This window comes from Peromyscus californicus, unplaced genomic scaffold (assembly GCF_007827085.1).
Source record: "Peromyscus californicus insignis strain IS unplaced genomic scaffold, ASM782708v3 Scaffold_6__1_contigs__length_162567912, whole genome shotgun sequence".
Lineage (NCBI taxonomy): Eukaryota > Metazoa > Chordata > Mammalia > Rodentia > Cricetidae > Peromyscus > Peromyscus californicus.
The window spans coordinates 117309076-117326770 of NW_026294584.1; the positions used below are offsets into that span (position 1 = coordinate 117309076).

General features: G+C 37.9%; 1 protein-coding gene across 2 annotated transcripts in view; it reads right to left on the reverse strand.

The window, feature by feature from the left end:
* Positions 1–17695, reverse strand: part of Cntn3 (contactin 3) — a 395670-nt gene that overhangs the window by 58809 nt on the left and 319166 nt on the right. For both annotated transcript variants that reach the window (XM_052719452.1, XM_052719453.1), the window contains 2 exons: positions 17183–17310; positions 14557–14732 (listed from right to left, as the gene is read on the reverse strand). In XM_052719452.1, coding sequence (XP_052575412.1) covers positions 14557–14732; positions 17183–17310 — 304 coding nt within the window. The remainder of the gene's footprint in view (positions 1–14556; positions 14733–17182; positions 17311–17695) is intronic.

The window sequence follows — 17695 nt, forward strand, 5'->3', positions numbered from 1 at the left end:
AAGCATCCACAGAGAGTTAAAGGATAATGAAGGAAAACTTTAAACAACTCTCTGCCCATAAATCCAATAGCCTAGGGGAAAAGGACAAATGCTTTGAAAGACACAACTTGTCAAATCTTATACAAGAGGAAAGAGGCAATCAAAATAAGCCTATATCAAATAAAATTATTGAATCAGTAAATCTGAATCTCTCCACACAGAAAGAACAGAATGATGTAGGTTCAAAGGTGAATTCTGTATATCCTTTCATAGCAAGAAATTACACCAATTCTCCACAAATTTTCTACAAGATGAAGCAGAGGAAACACTTCCTAACTATGATGTTAGAATTACACAAGCTAGGCAAAGCCACTATAAGAAAACTAGCCAATTTTCTAAGAAAGCGCCATATTGATTTCGAAAGTGGTTGTACAAGCTTGCATTCCCACCAGCAGTGGAGGAGAAGGAGGTGAACCAATGGCTGAGGGGTTACCAACTGGATCAGGCCCTCTGAATGGGTGAGACAGTTGATTGGCTTGATCTGTTTGGGAGGCATCCAGGCAGTGGGACCGGGTCCTGTGCTCATTGCATGAGTTGGCTGTTTGAAACCTGGGGCCTATGCAGGATCGCTTGGCTCGGCCTGGGAGGACGGGACTGGACCTACCTGGACTGAGTCTGCCAGGTTGATCTCAGTGCGGGGAAGGTTTTGCCCTGGAGGAGGTGGAAATGGGGGGTGGGCTGGGGGGAAGGTGAGGAGGGCGGGAGGGGGGAGAACAAGGGAATCCGTGGCTGATATGTAGAACTGAATTATATTGCAAAATAAAAATAAAAAAATAAAATAAAAAAAAGAAAACTAGCCATACTTCACAAATACACCAAAATCCTAAACAGATATTAGCAACAGATTTCAACAATGCATCTGTCTTTCAATGATTGAACTTCAATATGCTACTAGAAATCAAGCTAAACTAAAACAAAAAAAAAGATAAAAAAATAAATCAAAAGGAAAGGAGGAAATAGAACCTTAAGTCACAGATGAGACGTTAATTTCTATATTTCACACACACACACACACACACACACACACACACACACACACACACACACACAAACATATATGTATATGTGAAAGAATCAACAAAAATCTCCCAGAACTAATAAATGATGTGGGACAGGAGGTTCTTTCTTATGTACCAGCAATGTACAAATGATATTTGAAATAACAAATCTTACTATCTCTGTTTGTACCCCAAACACTGGAATACTTAGGCTTAAATCTAACAACATACCCACAAGTACTATGAGGAATAACTGCAAAATCTGATGAAAGGTTAAAGAACATAACAGATGGAAATAGCTTACATGTCACCTTCTTCCATATGTGTTTTCATGTTGATCACATTGTCAGGCAAAAGCCTAAGATGTCATTTTGTGGTCATCAACAACATGTTTTTAAAGTTTACATTTGAAAGCAAAAGATTCTGAAAGTCAGCTCAGTTCTTGAGGACAAAAACTGGATCACTGACATCATCCAACCTCAAGATTTATTCTAAAGCTACAGAAATCAAGAGAGGGTGGTGGTAAGTGGTGAAAGAACAGACAAAAAGATCAACAGAGCAGAATAGAGAGTACAGAAATAGCCAGAAAATATAGTCAGTCAACCAATATTTGACAAAAGGCCCAATGAAGTACAATGGACCAAAGGTAGCCTTTTCATCATATGGCTACAACTGGGTATTCACATGAAAAGAAATGAATTCAGACATAGGCGCCTTATGCTCTGCAGGAAAATCAATTCAAAATGGATCATAATTCTAAGTAGAAAAATACGTAACTCACAGAAGATCACATAGGATAAAATCTAGATGACCCAGGGTATGGCAAAGGTTTTATGGGAACAGCAGCAGAAGCACTATTCATAAAACAAAAGACTGCCAAGATGGATATGATCAATGTGAATAGTCCTTATCTGAAACATACTGAGAGAATGCAAAGTCACACCACAGACTGGGGAGAACATCTGCCAGATCTAATGAGGATGGACTTCTATGCAGAACACACAAAACTCCACAAAAAGGAAAGAGCCACTCAATCAATAAATGAACATAGAATAAACATCTCATACAAGAAAATGTACAAGTTACAAGTAAGTATATCAAACAGATCAACATTGATTGTTATTAGGAAATTTTGAATTAAAGCAGATGAAAAACAGCACATGCTTATTCAGAATACTAAGACTACGAAGCATCAGTACAGCTAGAGAAAAATTAGCAAATTTTTGTCACTGATCTTGGTATAGCCACTTGGAGGGCATTAAGAAAGTTTCTTAAATGTAAGTACAGTCTTGTGATAAGATGCAGCCAATATACTTCTTGGTATTTAACCAGATAAATTGAAAATTTATGTCCACACAAACACCTGCTCGTGGATGTTTATACTAACTTTATTCATAAATGCCCAAATAATGAAGTGATCAAGATAACCTCTGGTAGAGGAATGAATAACTGGCTGGTTATGCATGGAGAGTGGCATATTAGATTGATGATAAGAAGAAATGAGCCATGAAGTCATGAGAAAACATAAATTTACCTTAAATGGATACTAGTCAGTGAGAAAACCTAATTTAAAAAGGACTAGATACAACCGATAACAAATACATGGCATTCTTGTTGAGACAAAACCTTGGAGAATGGAAAAAAAATGTATGGTTATCAAAAGTTAGAGAGGAAAGAAGATTAGGCAAAACACAGACCTTTCCTTATGGTATACACATATGTGGAAGTGAGTTTTAATTGTTAACTTGATACAATCTAGCATCACTTACAAAGAAAGTCTCAATGAAGACTGCCTAGATTAGGTTGGCCTGTGGGCAAGCCTGCAGGGATTATCTTCACATAATTGAGATGAGAACTCCCATCAATTCTGGGTGGCACTATTCCTTAGGTGGGAGTGAGGAGCAAGGGGCTAGTGAGCTGAATACACGGATGCACACACACATTGCTTTCTGTTCTAATTACAGATATAATGTGACCAGTTGTGTTGAGATCTTGATGCTGTGATCTCTCTAAAGGGATGAACAATAACCTGGAATTTTGAGCTAAAATAAACCCTTTCTCCCCTTCATTGCCTTTGTCAGTATATTTTATCCTAGCAACAGAAAATGAAACTATGATAACCGACCACATCATTACACATTTGTTGGACTAGAGTGTACAATGTTGAGTGAATTTAAGTATAGATTATAAACTTGGGGTCATAATAATGTACCAATGATATCCCATCAACTATTGCAACTATACCAATAATTCTGGTGAGGGATGCTTGTAACACGAATTGCTAAATGGTCTTATTAATTAAAAAAAACAAAACAAAACCAGAGCCAGCTATTGGGCTGAATGCTGAAAGATAAGAGAAACAGAACAAGCCACAGCCAATCTCACCTCGACAACTCCTCATCCAATCCTGTTTCCTCAGACTGAAAGGCTCTGAGTCCTCACCCAAAAGTGTCTCTGCTGAACCGCTGCTAAAAAGCCTCTAGTTCCTGTCCTCACGCCTTATATACCTTTCTGCTTCCTGCCATCACTTTCTGGGATTAGAGGCGTGTGACTTTTCCAAGCAAGACATGAGATCTCAAGTGCTGGGATTAAAGGTGTGTGTGCCACCACAGGCTGACTCTGTTCCTAGTGTGGCCTTGAACTCACAGAGATCCGGATGGACCTCTGCCTCCTGAATGCTAGGATTAAAGGTGTGTGCCATCACTGTCTGGCCTATATGTCTAATCTAGTGGCTGCTTTGTTCTCTGACCCTAGATAAGTTTTATTAGTATACACAATATATCACCACAGATGCTGGTGAAGGGGATTGCATGTATTTATATGGAGCACACAGAGACTCTACTTTCCCTTAAATTTTGCTATAAATTTTCCCTAAATTTGCTATCAAAAAAAGCTTATAAATTACAAAATCCACCAGTCGCAAAGTCCATATATTATATGATTTAATTTAAATGAAATGTCTAGACTGTGCAAATAATCAGGGACAGATAAAAGTCTGGAGTAATAGGAAGATTTTGAAAAGTGTATCAGTTTGATTGCAGTTATTGACAGTACTGAAGTTTATTTGTCAATGAAGTTGATAAGAAAATCTCAAACACGTGAAACAATAAATAGCACAGACTATTTTTCTCCTGATTTGGTATAATCTATTTCACCATTGAATTTATTAGAGATATCTGTAGCTAGAGTTTTTCTGCCTGGCCCACAGGACAAATCTCTCTCACCTGCCAGTCCCAAAGCCGCTCAGACCCAACCAAGTAAACACAGAGACTTATATTGCTTACAAACTGTATGGCCATGGCAGGCTTCTTGCTAACTGTTCTTACAGCTTAAATTAATCCATTTCCATTAATCTATACCTTGCCACATGGCTCGTGGCTTACCGGCATCTTCACATACTGTTTGTCATCGCGGCGGCTGGCAGTATCTCTGACTCAGCCTTCCACTTCCCAGCTTTATTCTCCTCCGTGTCCCACCTATACTTCCTCCTGCCTGACTACTGGCCAATCTGTGTTTTATTTACCAACCAATCAGAGCAACACATTTGCCATACAGAACATCCCACAGCAGATATCCTTATTTTAGACATTGCTCTCCTACTGTAGGATGTTCTCATAAACGTTTCTGATCCTTCTGTGCTAAAAAAAAAAAAAAAAAAACCCAAAAACCAAAAACCAAAACAAAGAAACCAAACAATATTGCAAACTACATGTAGCTCTTGCAGGGAACATTGGCTTCTATATCAAAGGTGACATTTAGTTTTGTATTTGGCAAGCCACATATTCCTAGTGTTGAATTTTATAAAAAGGAGGATCAAAAACCTGTAAACATTAGCAAATGAATTATTATTGACTCAAATTTTATAAAACTTAAAATACTTGTGCATTACTGCATCCATGTTTTATTAGGCTAGTATATCATACATAAAATATACAAAAATATCTCTGCCACAGTGAATATTTTTTCCAATTTACTGAAGCTGAGAGTGGGTCCAATAGTAAAATTATCAGTATGCCCTAAGATCAATAACAAATATTCACATCAGTCAAGCCCTAAGAACTGTTCAGTGATGTTATTTTACTATGGGGAAATATGATGAAATCCAGAGTGAAATGCCTCAGAAAATCCCCTTAAGTGTCTGATTTCTCCCAAAATCTCTCTGCAAAGCATATAATTTCTAACACCTCATAATTTTCATTTGTAACTCTCTAAATGTTGATCCTAAAATATTTTCTCTGGAGCCCACTCAACCCTAGAGAAGTTATGAAAAACCTTGGTAAAGAAATATTTGGATGTGCTTGATTAAATGTAAATGAGAAGTCTTTTTATGAATGACATAAAATACAAAGCTGATGGAAATCTGATATACATGTGAGGTATTCCTTGTGAATCAGCAAAAAGTATATAAAGAAAAGTCAGAACAAGTAAGTGCATCTTGCAAGTCAATAAAACTAAGTTCCCACATTTTAATAGAAGAAAAGATAGAATGATAGGTCTTTGTAAGAAGGAGAAGGTGATGAAACCGATACTAACAGACAGGATCCAGCCACAGGGACTGAGAGATAGAGGTGGGAGGAGAGACAGATAAAGAGAGCTTGAGTGTGTGTGTGTGTGTGTGTGTGTGTGTGTGTGTGTGTGTGTGTGTGTGTGTGTGTGAAAGGTTTCAAAACAGGGAATATGCACACAAATCTGATGTACACAAACATGAATTTTATTTCTTCATATTCACAAAAAAAAAAACCCCAAAATTCCTACCTAGTGGACATATACCTCAAACTGACTTTTTTTTTCAACTTAATAGTCAGTTTTCATTGCCAGACTGAAAATAGTTCTTCACAATAAACAAGTCATCTGGAAGTGTGTGTATATGTATGTATGTATGCATGTGTATATATGTGTGTGTGTGTGTGTGTGTGTGTGTGTGTGTGTGTGTGTGTGTATGTGTGTGTGTCTCAGTAGAAAAAGCACTTGCCATGCAAGCCTGAGCATGGAGTTCGGTTCTCCAGAAACCATATAAATATCAGGTGCATATACTGCCCCACATATAATTGAAACCTTTGGAAGACAGAGACAGGAGAATCCCAGAGCAAGCTGGTCTGCAAGACTAGCTAGCTTTGGATTTGACTGACAGACTCTGCCTCAATAAATAAGTGGTAGAATGATCAAGAAAAACTCCCAATATCCCCTGCCAACTTTCTCTCACATGCACACATATGAGTGTGTGATCACCCATAACACTTGCACCCACACACATAGGAATAGGAATACACAAAAACGTACAGAACTCATTTGTACATATGCAAAGCATCAGCCTTCATAAAATAAATAGGGAATATTTACAATTTTTGTTGCCATATACTTTACATAAAAACATAAATATCTATCCATTTATTGAAAAAAAGCCAATGAATTTACCTTAGTCATATAGAGTAGTTTAAGTTAATTAAATGTCAATTTAGATAATTTCTACTGTTTTAGATCTAACTGAATTTTACAGAGATGACTTGAGCATAGTATTCTTTTTAGCAACTGTTCTTTTCTCTCTTATACTGTCCTCCTCATGGTTAATGCTAATGTTTTTCGTTCTTCATTACATTAATTCTTTTCAGATATCACTTAGTACCTTTGAGATTACACTAATTTCACATGATTTCCATATTTTTCCATTTCCATATATTAGTTTTCATTATTTTTCTGAGACAAACTTTAGAGAGATTTGAAAAATTGCAAAGGAACATGATATTGTCTACATGGAAGGTGATTTTTACGAGCATATCACTTCAGTTATTCACAGGATCAAATTGTCTATTTATATTTTTGACAAATTGATCTTTGGCAGTTGAAAGAGTAAGACTGACTCAGAGATACTACACACTGATTTTGTTTTTCATTACTTCATTACTTCTGTAGGATGGTCTGTATGTCAAATGTGCTGCTGATTGGTCAATAAATAAATCACTGATTGGCCAGTGGCCAGGCAGGAAGTATAGGCGGGACTAACAGAGAGGAGAACTGAGAGAACAGGAAGCTGGGTGAGGGAGACACTGCCAGCTGCCACCATGACAAGCCGCATGTGAAGATCCCGGTAAGCCACGAGCCATGTGGCAAGGTATAGATTTATGGAAATGGATTAATTTAAGCTATAAGAACAGTTAGTAAAAAGCCTGCCACGGCCATACAGTTTGTAACCAATATAAGTCTCTGTGCTTACTTGGTTGAGTCTGAGAGGCTGTGGGACTGGCAGGTGAGAGAGATTTGCCCAGACTGTGGGCCAGGCAGGAAAACTTTAGCTACACTTGCTTTTGCCATTGTATATTTTAGTTGTATGTTATTTGGAGCACTATGGTTTCTTATATAATTTCACCATGCAAAGGCACATTTCCAAAGAGAACTTTTTTTTTTTTTTTTTAATTTGAGACTCCAATTGTAAAGGTGAATAACCAAACTGCACATGGCTTATCTCCCTCAAATTTTACTTTCCCTGCCCCTTGTTCATACCGGACATTCCTATACTGTCAACTGCATCCTGCAACAGACCACATGTGGTTGGTCTGTTTCCACTGTGTTGGCTAAAATCATTATTGTGATTACAGCTTTTCACCTCACTGGCCCAGGAAGGAAGATGAAGTCATTGCTGATATCAGGAGCCCGTAAGTTCATCATTCTCTTCTGTGTGCTGATCCAACTTACTCTCTATGGAATATTGTTGAAGACAACTGCTCCTTTTATTTACATATGTGTACACACAGAACATGGCCACATCATCACTGTGTTCTGGGACACTTGAGCTCTCTGGTCCTAGGGGGCTTCACTGTGGCTTTCCTTGTCAGAAAATTACCTGACACCATCAATGAAGTCAAGGTCCTGACTTTCAGCATGCTGGTATTCTTCAGTGTCTGGGTGCCATTCCTCCCTGTCTATTACAGCATCAAGTGGAAGGTGATGGTGGCTGTGGAGGACTTTTACATCTCAACCCTGGGTACAGTTCTGTTGACATATATCTTTTCCCAGAGATGTCACATTATTTTTCTAAAACCCAATAATAATCACTATAAAATATTCAGGGATAGTGATGTAGCAAAGCATACTGGCAACATAAATCTGACTCAATGTCTTTTAAAAAAATAACAGAATATTTAAAATTGGAATTTAATAATGTTGGGGGTATAGGGGATGATAAGCATACATAAAGCTCTTAAATTTTTTCAAGGATAAAACACATTTCTGAACTCTTTATTTTCCAAAAAAAATGTAATTATTGAAGTTATGACACTGCCCGAGATAAAACTATACCACTGTAATAGGCAAACATTGTGATATTATATACTATCTCTTTCCTCGAGTAAAGGAGTCTTATTTGTTCTCAACTGCTACTTTTGCAGCAGTTTGCAGGTTATTAGTGTCCCTCCCTCTAGTTTTTCCCATCAGGTGGTCATCTGTCAGTTTAGTTAGCATAAGCCTGCTGGATTGCTTGGCTTTATGGTCAACATCCTCAAATTCGAATCACATGAGCAGGGAGCCTCAGCTGAAGAGTCGTCAGGATTCCCTTCACTGATGTGGACAGACACATCCCAACATCTTCTGGTAGCAGCTCAGCTAAAGACAGACTGGCAGAAGGTACGTTTCTCCTCTCTTGCACACTTGGCTTTCCCTCTTGTTTCCAAGCTGATCTCCCCTGTTTGGGCTGTGCCTGATTATCTCTCTAACATCAGAACCAGTGTTTCCAGAGTCCACCGATGACTCAATGCCAAAGGATCTCAGTGAGCCTTCAAGGATTTCATTACCAGTCTGTGACCCAGCTCCATCACATGAACAAATGTTGGACTCTTGGTCTCTCTGGCATGACAAAGCCTCTTTGGGAATACACCAACTGCTAAGACACACAGTCTCAAGTTCCGGGCATCTGCTTGGTACTCAGCCACTCAGATGAAAACAACTGTTGTTACTATTTTAATATATGTTGACTTAATAATTTCTTTTATTTGTATTAGCTTTCCTCTCTCTCTCTCCCATGTTTTAATTAATTCGAAATAACATTGTAAAAAATTGCTATGAATTATTCCCTATTTGAAATTATCCTTTTGTTATTCTCCCTTTCTGTCATTTTCTACTAAATATTTGCACATTTTCCTTCACATTATTTTATTTTTTTTAAAAATAGATTTTTACTGGTTCTTTGAAATTTCATTGGCCATGTTTTTGTCATTTTCAGGCCCTCTGCCTAACTCCTTCTGGATCTACCACCCCATTTCCTAGTCACCCATCTCTGTCTCTCTCTTTACCTCTCTCTTTTTCTCTCTCTCCCTCTTCCACCCATAAAGTCTACCTTATGCTGCCCATATATTCTTTGGTGGACAGCCACACAGTGAAGCGCGCTCAACTTAACGAGAAGATCCACTCTTATAGAAAACTGACTTTCCCCCTCCCGGCAGCTCCCACTTGCCAACAGCTCCTTGATGAGGGATCGGCTGTCAGGCTCTCCTTACTGGGATTTGGTTTGGCTTGGGGCAGCACAGGTCTTGTGCATGCCATCACAACCTCTTCAAGGTCATAAGTCAATCTGCCCTGCTGTGTCTAGAAGACATCCTTTCTTTATAGTCATTCACTGCCTCTGGCCTTATAACTTTTCTGACCCCCCTTCTACAAGGATCTCTGAGTTTTGGGTCTGATAAAAATGACCTTCACAACTTTAGAGTTATGGCTATTTTATTGGGACACGGCTGTTTTAAGGGTTTTAATACAATGCACTGCACATTGCTTGGATTCCCTTTCTTATCTTCTTGTGAATTTAAATTTATCCCACAAGGGTTTACTTATACCAGAAAATGGAATTGACTGTTCATCTTGGAAAGCGATTTACTTAAGAGATAGAAGCTGAATTACCAGTGGCATTCTAAGCAGATGGTGAACCTCTTCTTAAGTGAATAGATAAAGGTTGAGTTATAGAAATAACTGAACATCAAAATGCATATAGCTTACTTCACATAGTGTTTGGGAAGTCCTAAGTTTCTAACCCCAAGGCACACTATGGTCAGTATTATGCCTCATGGAGTATGCACCTGGAAATTAGAACCATTTCTCTGGTGGATTTCTACTCATTTCTGGGTGCATTCGTTTAATGATTCTTTCAAGTAAGCTAAAACTTTGAAATAGGATCACACATAAAACTTATGAGAATTTAAATGCTGTTTAAACACATACGTTTTAAATACTGGAACGTCATATTGAATAATACGTGGAATAAATGTGTTTACCTTGGTATTGAAGATCCACATATCTTTTACATATCTAGTTTTACACTGAAAATAACCACTGTTTTCATATCCAAGCAATTCAATGAAGTTAATTAAGGCCAAGCGACCATGTCATGTTACCACACAGAAAAGACCACGATGGAACCCAAGCTTATCGACTACTGAGAGCAGGAGAATCCATCAAGTGCTAAGCTCACAGGTAGCTGCTGCAAGCACAGTGAGATTGTGGCCTGTGGGGAATAAGTCACAGTGGAGTGAGCCAGTTAAATGAATGGCAGATTGGCTGTCACTGCTCCCCTTCTTCCTGCTTCCAGGGACTTTTATCCATAGACATTCGAATTCATCACAGAGCCAGTTCCACAAAAATGTTTGTGAAACTGTTCTGTTTGGTTCTAGACATCCTTCATTTCTAAAGCACCTGGGCCACATAAGGGTTTATTGAAATACAGACACACACACACACACACACACACACACACACACACACACACACACACACACATTCTATATATTGGAGCATCTTACAGTGAATGTATAGTGAATATCTACTGTGTCTAGTTTTAAAAGGTTGTATTTGTAGAATGTCCTGATATAACGTCTCAACTCCAAAATTTCAGTTTTTAAGCAAACCGAAAATATCCTTGAATGTCCCTAAACGGTAGGCCCTAGGGACTTTTCAGATACCCGCCCACAGTATTCTCTTGCTCTTCTTGGCCTTTGGGCTGTCTGTTCTGCTTAGAGGAAGCTGACATCTATTTAAAAGTAAGGCAAGAAATACATGGGTATTACTCGTATAAAAAATCATTCACTTTTTTCTGAGTGCATGCATAGTATGAAATCTGAAGTTAAAAATGAGATTGATAGAATGTTATCTCACATCATATTGCTAGGCTGTGTCTCTTCTAACTCTCCATACATGAAGCGTAAGTGACCATGTATGGGCATATACATTATTTGTATGTATACAATGGTATAGGAAGCTATCTTGCTACAGCTAGAAAAAGAGAGAACAAATGTTATAGAGAAACCAATGCCTTCAAGATCTCATGGAAGGGGGAACACAACAAATACTAAAATCTGATGTGAAGATATCAGAACAAAGGAAGAGGAAACTAAGTGACCCACTTACTCATGAGTGTCACAGAATAAATGGAAATACCCCAGGCCTCCTGTGTAACAGAACACAAATCAATTCATATCTCATATTGCTTGTAAAGATTTATTTGCTCGGCACACTGGACTTAAGCTCTTACTGATGATTGGATGATGCAACTTCTGTTTGTGTTATTGGCACAGAATGAAGCATATATTTGGATACATCCTCTTCTTTTGCTGCAATTTTGCTTCTGATGTTTGGCTTAATAAGTTCTTCTGAATGCATTATTCTGACATTGCAGAAAGCTGTGACTGGTATTCTACAATGCTTTGATTTAGTATTCTAATCTATAGTAACAGTGGCAGAGCCTGTTGACATTATGAACATTATCTGGGCTTTCTTTTTTTAAAATAAATATTGAGTTCCCAATACCTAATGTAGTCCCAAAAGCAAATAGCTGAATCATTTGGTTGAAAGACAAGGGTCAATTTTCCTGTAACTATCCCATCCATTGGCAACATGACTCTTAGATGATAAACCTTCCTCAGGCAACTCTTCCACTCACCTGCTTTTTTGCTCACATTTTGCTGTTTTTGAAAACAAAGAATGTATCTATGAATATATGAGAGAGAGAGAGAGAGATAGAGAGAGAGAGGGTGAGAGAGAGAGAGAGAGAGAGAGAGAGAGAGAGAGAGAGAGAGAGAGAGAGGCAGACAGTCTAGGTATTATTGTGTATGCTGCCCTGAATACAAAATCAGAGGACAAGGGTTGCTATGTAATTTCCTTCCCATGCAACAGAAAACTGATTTACTTAATTGTTTGTGCTTAAGGGCAATGCCATTTTGTATGGCTTACTGTTTTATGCTGATGTGAGAATATTAAATTTCTAATAGTACAAGTCAATAAAAAAAATCATAGGCCATGAACTTCCATGTTGTGGAAGGAACAAAAGTGGTAAGTGATTGCATTAATTTATAAAATTTCACGTTTCAGACACTTAACTCTACCCAGAGATGACTTTATGTCCTCTGCACAAACCATTCGTGCTGTGCCAATCAGGGGAGTTAAATTACATTATCAACTTGAATGTTCTTAACTCTGAGTTCATCTTGCACAAGTAACAGCTATCCAGTTGAGCCTTTAAGCATTTCTGTACATTACCATAAAACTGCTTTGGATTTGGAATGTCTCAATGCATATTTATTTAGCATTAACTAACACAGAAGGTCTTGTATTGGATAAAATATTGCAACAGATTACGATCCAGATGATAAATCACAAACAATTTTATGACATAGCAGAATTAACTGTTTCAATTTGAATCCTTCTTTAAGAATTTAAACCAGGAGAACTTGCTTAGAGAATTCTTTTCTAAACTGGATAATGGGTCATTATGAAAGTAACTAGAGGTATTTATTCTTCTCAAGACTCTTCACAACCTTAGGCATTATATCAAGGGACTCAGAATGCAGGAGAGTGCTAATTTGAGAATGTCAGCACATATTTTTCCTGTTGCTGTGGAAGACATGGGTGATCATTTTTAAGTGGGCATTTGAAGGAATGAGAAAAGGAATGCTGAGTGCTTGTAGCAATTGAAAACATCCTCAAAGCCTTGAAACAGGGAGAACAATTAGGAAAGTAGTCCTTCTCCAACTAAATAAAGCCAGATGATGGAAAACAGAAATGGTACTCAATCTAGTCTTACTTGTGCCTTGTTATCTAACATTACATTTAATTATTTTTCTTCTATATGCTTTATTTTCTTAGGGTTGCCATAATAACAACAAAAACATCAACAGTGGCTTAAAGAGACATATGTCCTCTTGCAATTCTGTGGGCCACAAGTCTTCAATCAAGATCGCAGACAGGACCATGTTCCCTTCAGAATCCTTAGGGGTTGATGTCTTCTGATCTCTTCCAGCTCCTGGGGTCCCAGGTATCCAATGCTTTTTAGGCGCATCACTGTTTCCACTATCACATGACATTTACTTCTTCTTGTCTGTCTTTTCATGGTGTTCTGGTCTTTGTGTATCCCTATCCAAACTGCACTGTTTTTGTAAGATCATCAATTCTATTAAATGAAGCCCCATTTCACTCCAAGGTGACCTCATCTTAATTTAATGAATAGTTCTGCTACGGTCCTAGTTCCAGACAAGGTTGTGTTCTAAAGTACTGGGCTCTAAGATTTATACAGACTTTTTTGGGAGACAGAGTTTAGTCACAAGAAGAATCATCTGAAGTAGCAGAGAAGCCTGAAACATAATACGGCTTTGTACCCTATGTATGTATTTAACAAGAAACTTTTGTCAAAGAAATATCATTGAGTTGGCCATTGTGTGGTTGTCTACTTTAGTGATGCCTAAACAGTAAGTTTATAAATATAAGGCTCAGATTTGACATCTTTCCAAATAGAATGACCCTCTTCAGGGTCAATGGGCCCTAGAAATCATCAACAAGCCTGGCATTGTTCAACTGAGCTCACAGATATCCATCCAACTACGAGTCTTTGATTAGCCTTTCAATTCAGTATGAACCCACTTCTAAGTCATGCTTCAATTATTAACTTTTCCTTGAAATTCATACTTTCTCTTGGACCTATCACAAATGAGACAGAAAGGAAGAGGATATCTGAGAGCATTTGCATTGTAGAGACAAATAGATGAGCTCAGGCCTTGAAGCTCCCCTACCCATTCTCTCCATGACTCAGAGAATATTACACTTTTCAAATAGTGAGTTTGTATACCTGTGCACTGAAGAGCCTTATAGCTAATGTCCAATGAATCTGCAAAGATTGCTTTTGGTTATGCATTTACTATGGCATCTAGATGAACTACTTAGTAACACAAAGCTACCTCCCATTGCATCACAAATTGGCTATTTGAAAATAAAACACTCGCATGGCATACCAACCACAAAAAATATTATGAGGAATAACATTAAATATAAATGGAGAATGAACTAATTCTAATTGTAGTAATAGGTTGAAGGAAATGTTCTTAATTTCTAGTGGTTAACAAAAATGAACTTAGACCAGACTAGAATCCAGTAGCCAAATTCACCAACTTGACAAGCATTTCTATGTGTTGTCTGAGTACTGGATATTTTTTAAGAGAAAATTTATCATAGTCCCATATAATAAAAAGAATATCAGAAAAGTAATATGACTTACCCCACCAACTTTCTCAAAGTGGGATCCATCTTTCTTAAAGTCTGTAAGGGCTCCATTGAAATACCAGGCAAACATAATGTCTAACAGGGGGTCGTGTTGCACCTGGCAGGGTAAAATGACGCTCTCACCAACAGCAACATCCATGTTAGAAGGAGCCAAAATTATTCTCGTTGGTTCTATTGGGTGGACAAATTATGAATAAACAAAATTTTAATGGTGATGAAAGCAATTTTTATAGGCAGATTGTTCATCTGGGTTAGAATGTTTAGGCTTGTATATGCATGAGTATACATACACCTATGTGATTAAAAGTCTTCAAGATTAAAGTGGCATCTTCATGGAAAATTATACTATATTTTACTGGTCTCACAAATTTTTCTCAAGAGAATTAAGATATAGGAGTTTGTAGAAGATATATGTTCAGAGCAGAAACTCACCTGCAAACAACTTACTCTAATGACAAAATCAATTCACCTTAGCTTCCTAGTTTTGTGAAATACAAGGGTAGGAACAGGAATCCCCCTGTTCTCACAAATCTTCAATGAGTAGCAAATGTATTCAAACCAAAATGCAAATAAGCTCAAACTGTCCTTGTTTACTGATTTGGAAAACGAGTCATGAGAGGAACACCATGCCAAGACACTGGCTTATGGTTGATTTTCTTCAGTGCTAATGTCTACCTGCACATGTTCTCCTGTTACAATCAGATACCTTCCATTGATAATGAATTCAACTTCTCCCAGCCCTACCTTCCCACTGTTTCTTTTAGCATTTTACTCGGGGACAACAGAACTCATCAAAGAACTGTTTGTATATAGAGAGTAAACTAACTTAGGATATAACCTCCTCAACCCAGTCTAGTCAGGCCTTTGGTCCCTCATCTGACCTAAACCATCAGGGTCCCCAGGAAACACAGTGCCTTAATATCCAGTGGTAAAAATTTGGTCTTTTATACCTTGACTTCTCATCTTTCTCCCCTCTGCTTCTCTTGGTCTCTTTCATAGCACATTCTCTTAGTCTCTTCATAATGTGCCAGTTAGTCAGCTTTTTTCCCATCTCCTCTTAGGAGGACTCCTTGGTTCTTGAATGTCTTTACATAAAATGTGTTAAGCTCTGTCATTTTTAAAAATTGTAAATTATTAACATATTAATTGTACAAATCACTGGGATCCACCTCTTGGCTTCAGGTATCCATCTTAATATAAACAACCGCTGGGTCAGAATCTCCTCTTTAATCTCTCTCAAGCCTAAACTCTTATACTCAATGACCTACTCTGCCTACAGTTCCTTCCTTCCTTTCTCCTTCTCCCTTTCCCCTTTCTTTTCCTCACTTTCTTTCTCTTCCTCTTCCAGTGCTGGCAGTCAGTCCCAGAACCTCATGTGTGCTAAGCACTCTGTCAATGAGCTTTGCCTTTAGTCTTCACCATGAAGCCATTCTGGACTCCTTTCTCTTCATGAACCTTCCATCTTGGATAGCACTTCCTGCTGAGCCTATGCCCAACACACAGAGCAACTGGTCCAGCTCCTAGACTCCTGCAGAACCATCCCTTTGGTTACTATGGGTTATTGTCACCTCCTGCTGCTGTCATGGTAATGTCATCTGATCTCTTACAGCTTCTTACCTTGATCCTTTCAGTATCTTCACAAGAGAGCAGTTGTTTGAAAAACACACTTCTGTGATACCATTTCTCTGAAGGAAACATTACATTGGCTTCTCTTTTCAAATCAGACTGAAAACAGAAGTCTTAGCAAGTCCAAAACATGTCTACATAACTGCTCCTAAGAAATATGTTAACACTTCCATTTCCCTGAAATCTGTGCCCCATGTCTCATCTGGCCAACTGGAGGTATCCTGTTTTGCCTCCAACTTACCCAATTTTCCCACAGTTATCTTTACTTTCTCAATTTATTGCACTTTTCTTCTTTTTAATAGTCTGTTTTTTTTCTTACTACTCTATGCTCCTTCCTGTGCTAGGATGTAAGGTTCCCAGGGCTATATCTTTGCTGATATTCCCATTGACATACCTCAAGCACCCATCTTATAAAATGCTCAACTTTTTCTTGAAAGGCTAAAAGAACAAAATATATCCCCAACTTTAAGCAAATCTCCTTAACATCAAAGGTTATTTCATGAGCTTGAACTTCTCTAGAAAAGACCAGTTATAATGAAACAGGAGCACTCAACAGAACAAAGCAACTATAATCATAATATTACACTTGTACCTCTTATGGCCCAGGTTGCCAGCAGAGTTGCTACAGTGTCCTGTGCTGTGACAAATAAAAGTCTAGGTATCATACCTGTTCACTTGAACAAACATGGGTTCTGATTTCACAGTACATTATGCAGTGTAAAAAACGTATGATGATCAATGTCTTCATTTTTAAATAAATATTGTTGGAGAACTCTGACATTAACACAATGTATTTTGATCAAATCCATTCACATTCCCTCTCCTCAAATTCCTCCTACACCTACCTCTCGACCCATTTTCTTCCTTAACTTAATGCGCACCCTTTAAACCCACTGAGTCTACCTAGTATTGCCAGTACATGCATATGTTTATATTTTCCTCTAGTGAAATACAGTTTACCCTTGCAAAAAGTAATCTCTAAGAAAAGCACTCACCTGTCACAACCAAGTGTGTTGTGCCATTTGCTTTCCCAAACTGGTTTTCTGCTGTGCAGGTGTAGATTCCAGCATCAGCCTTAGTTACATTCAGAATTTTGAGTCCTCCATCATTTAACAAGGAAATCCTAAAGTAAACAGAAATCAGAACACCAAATGTGCAATCGTCACTCTTTGCATATAAATGGTGTGTTTCTTTCATAATTCAATGTTTAAAGTAGTAATTTAGGGTATAGTCCACCAGTTCCTAATTTTTGTGAATTGAGAAAATGAAAAGAGATTCACACACACATACACACACACACTCACACACACATACACACACACACACACACACACACACACACACACACACACACTCAGAGTCAAACAAGAAAAGATATTCTACCAATTTGAACTTCACTTGATGTTTTTATTCCTCTTTGGTTTAATGCATTACTATTTCACATATAATCATAGGAATGTATTTGTTGAATAAGTATGATATGTTTTTCAAAATATATATTGTGGTCA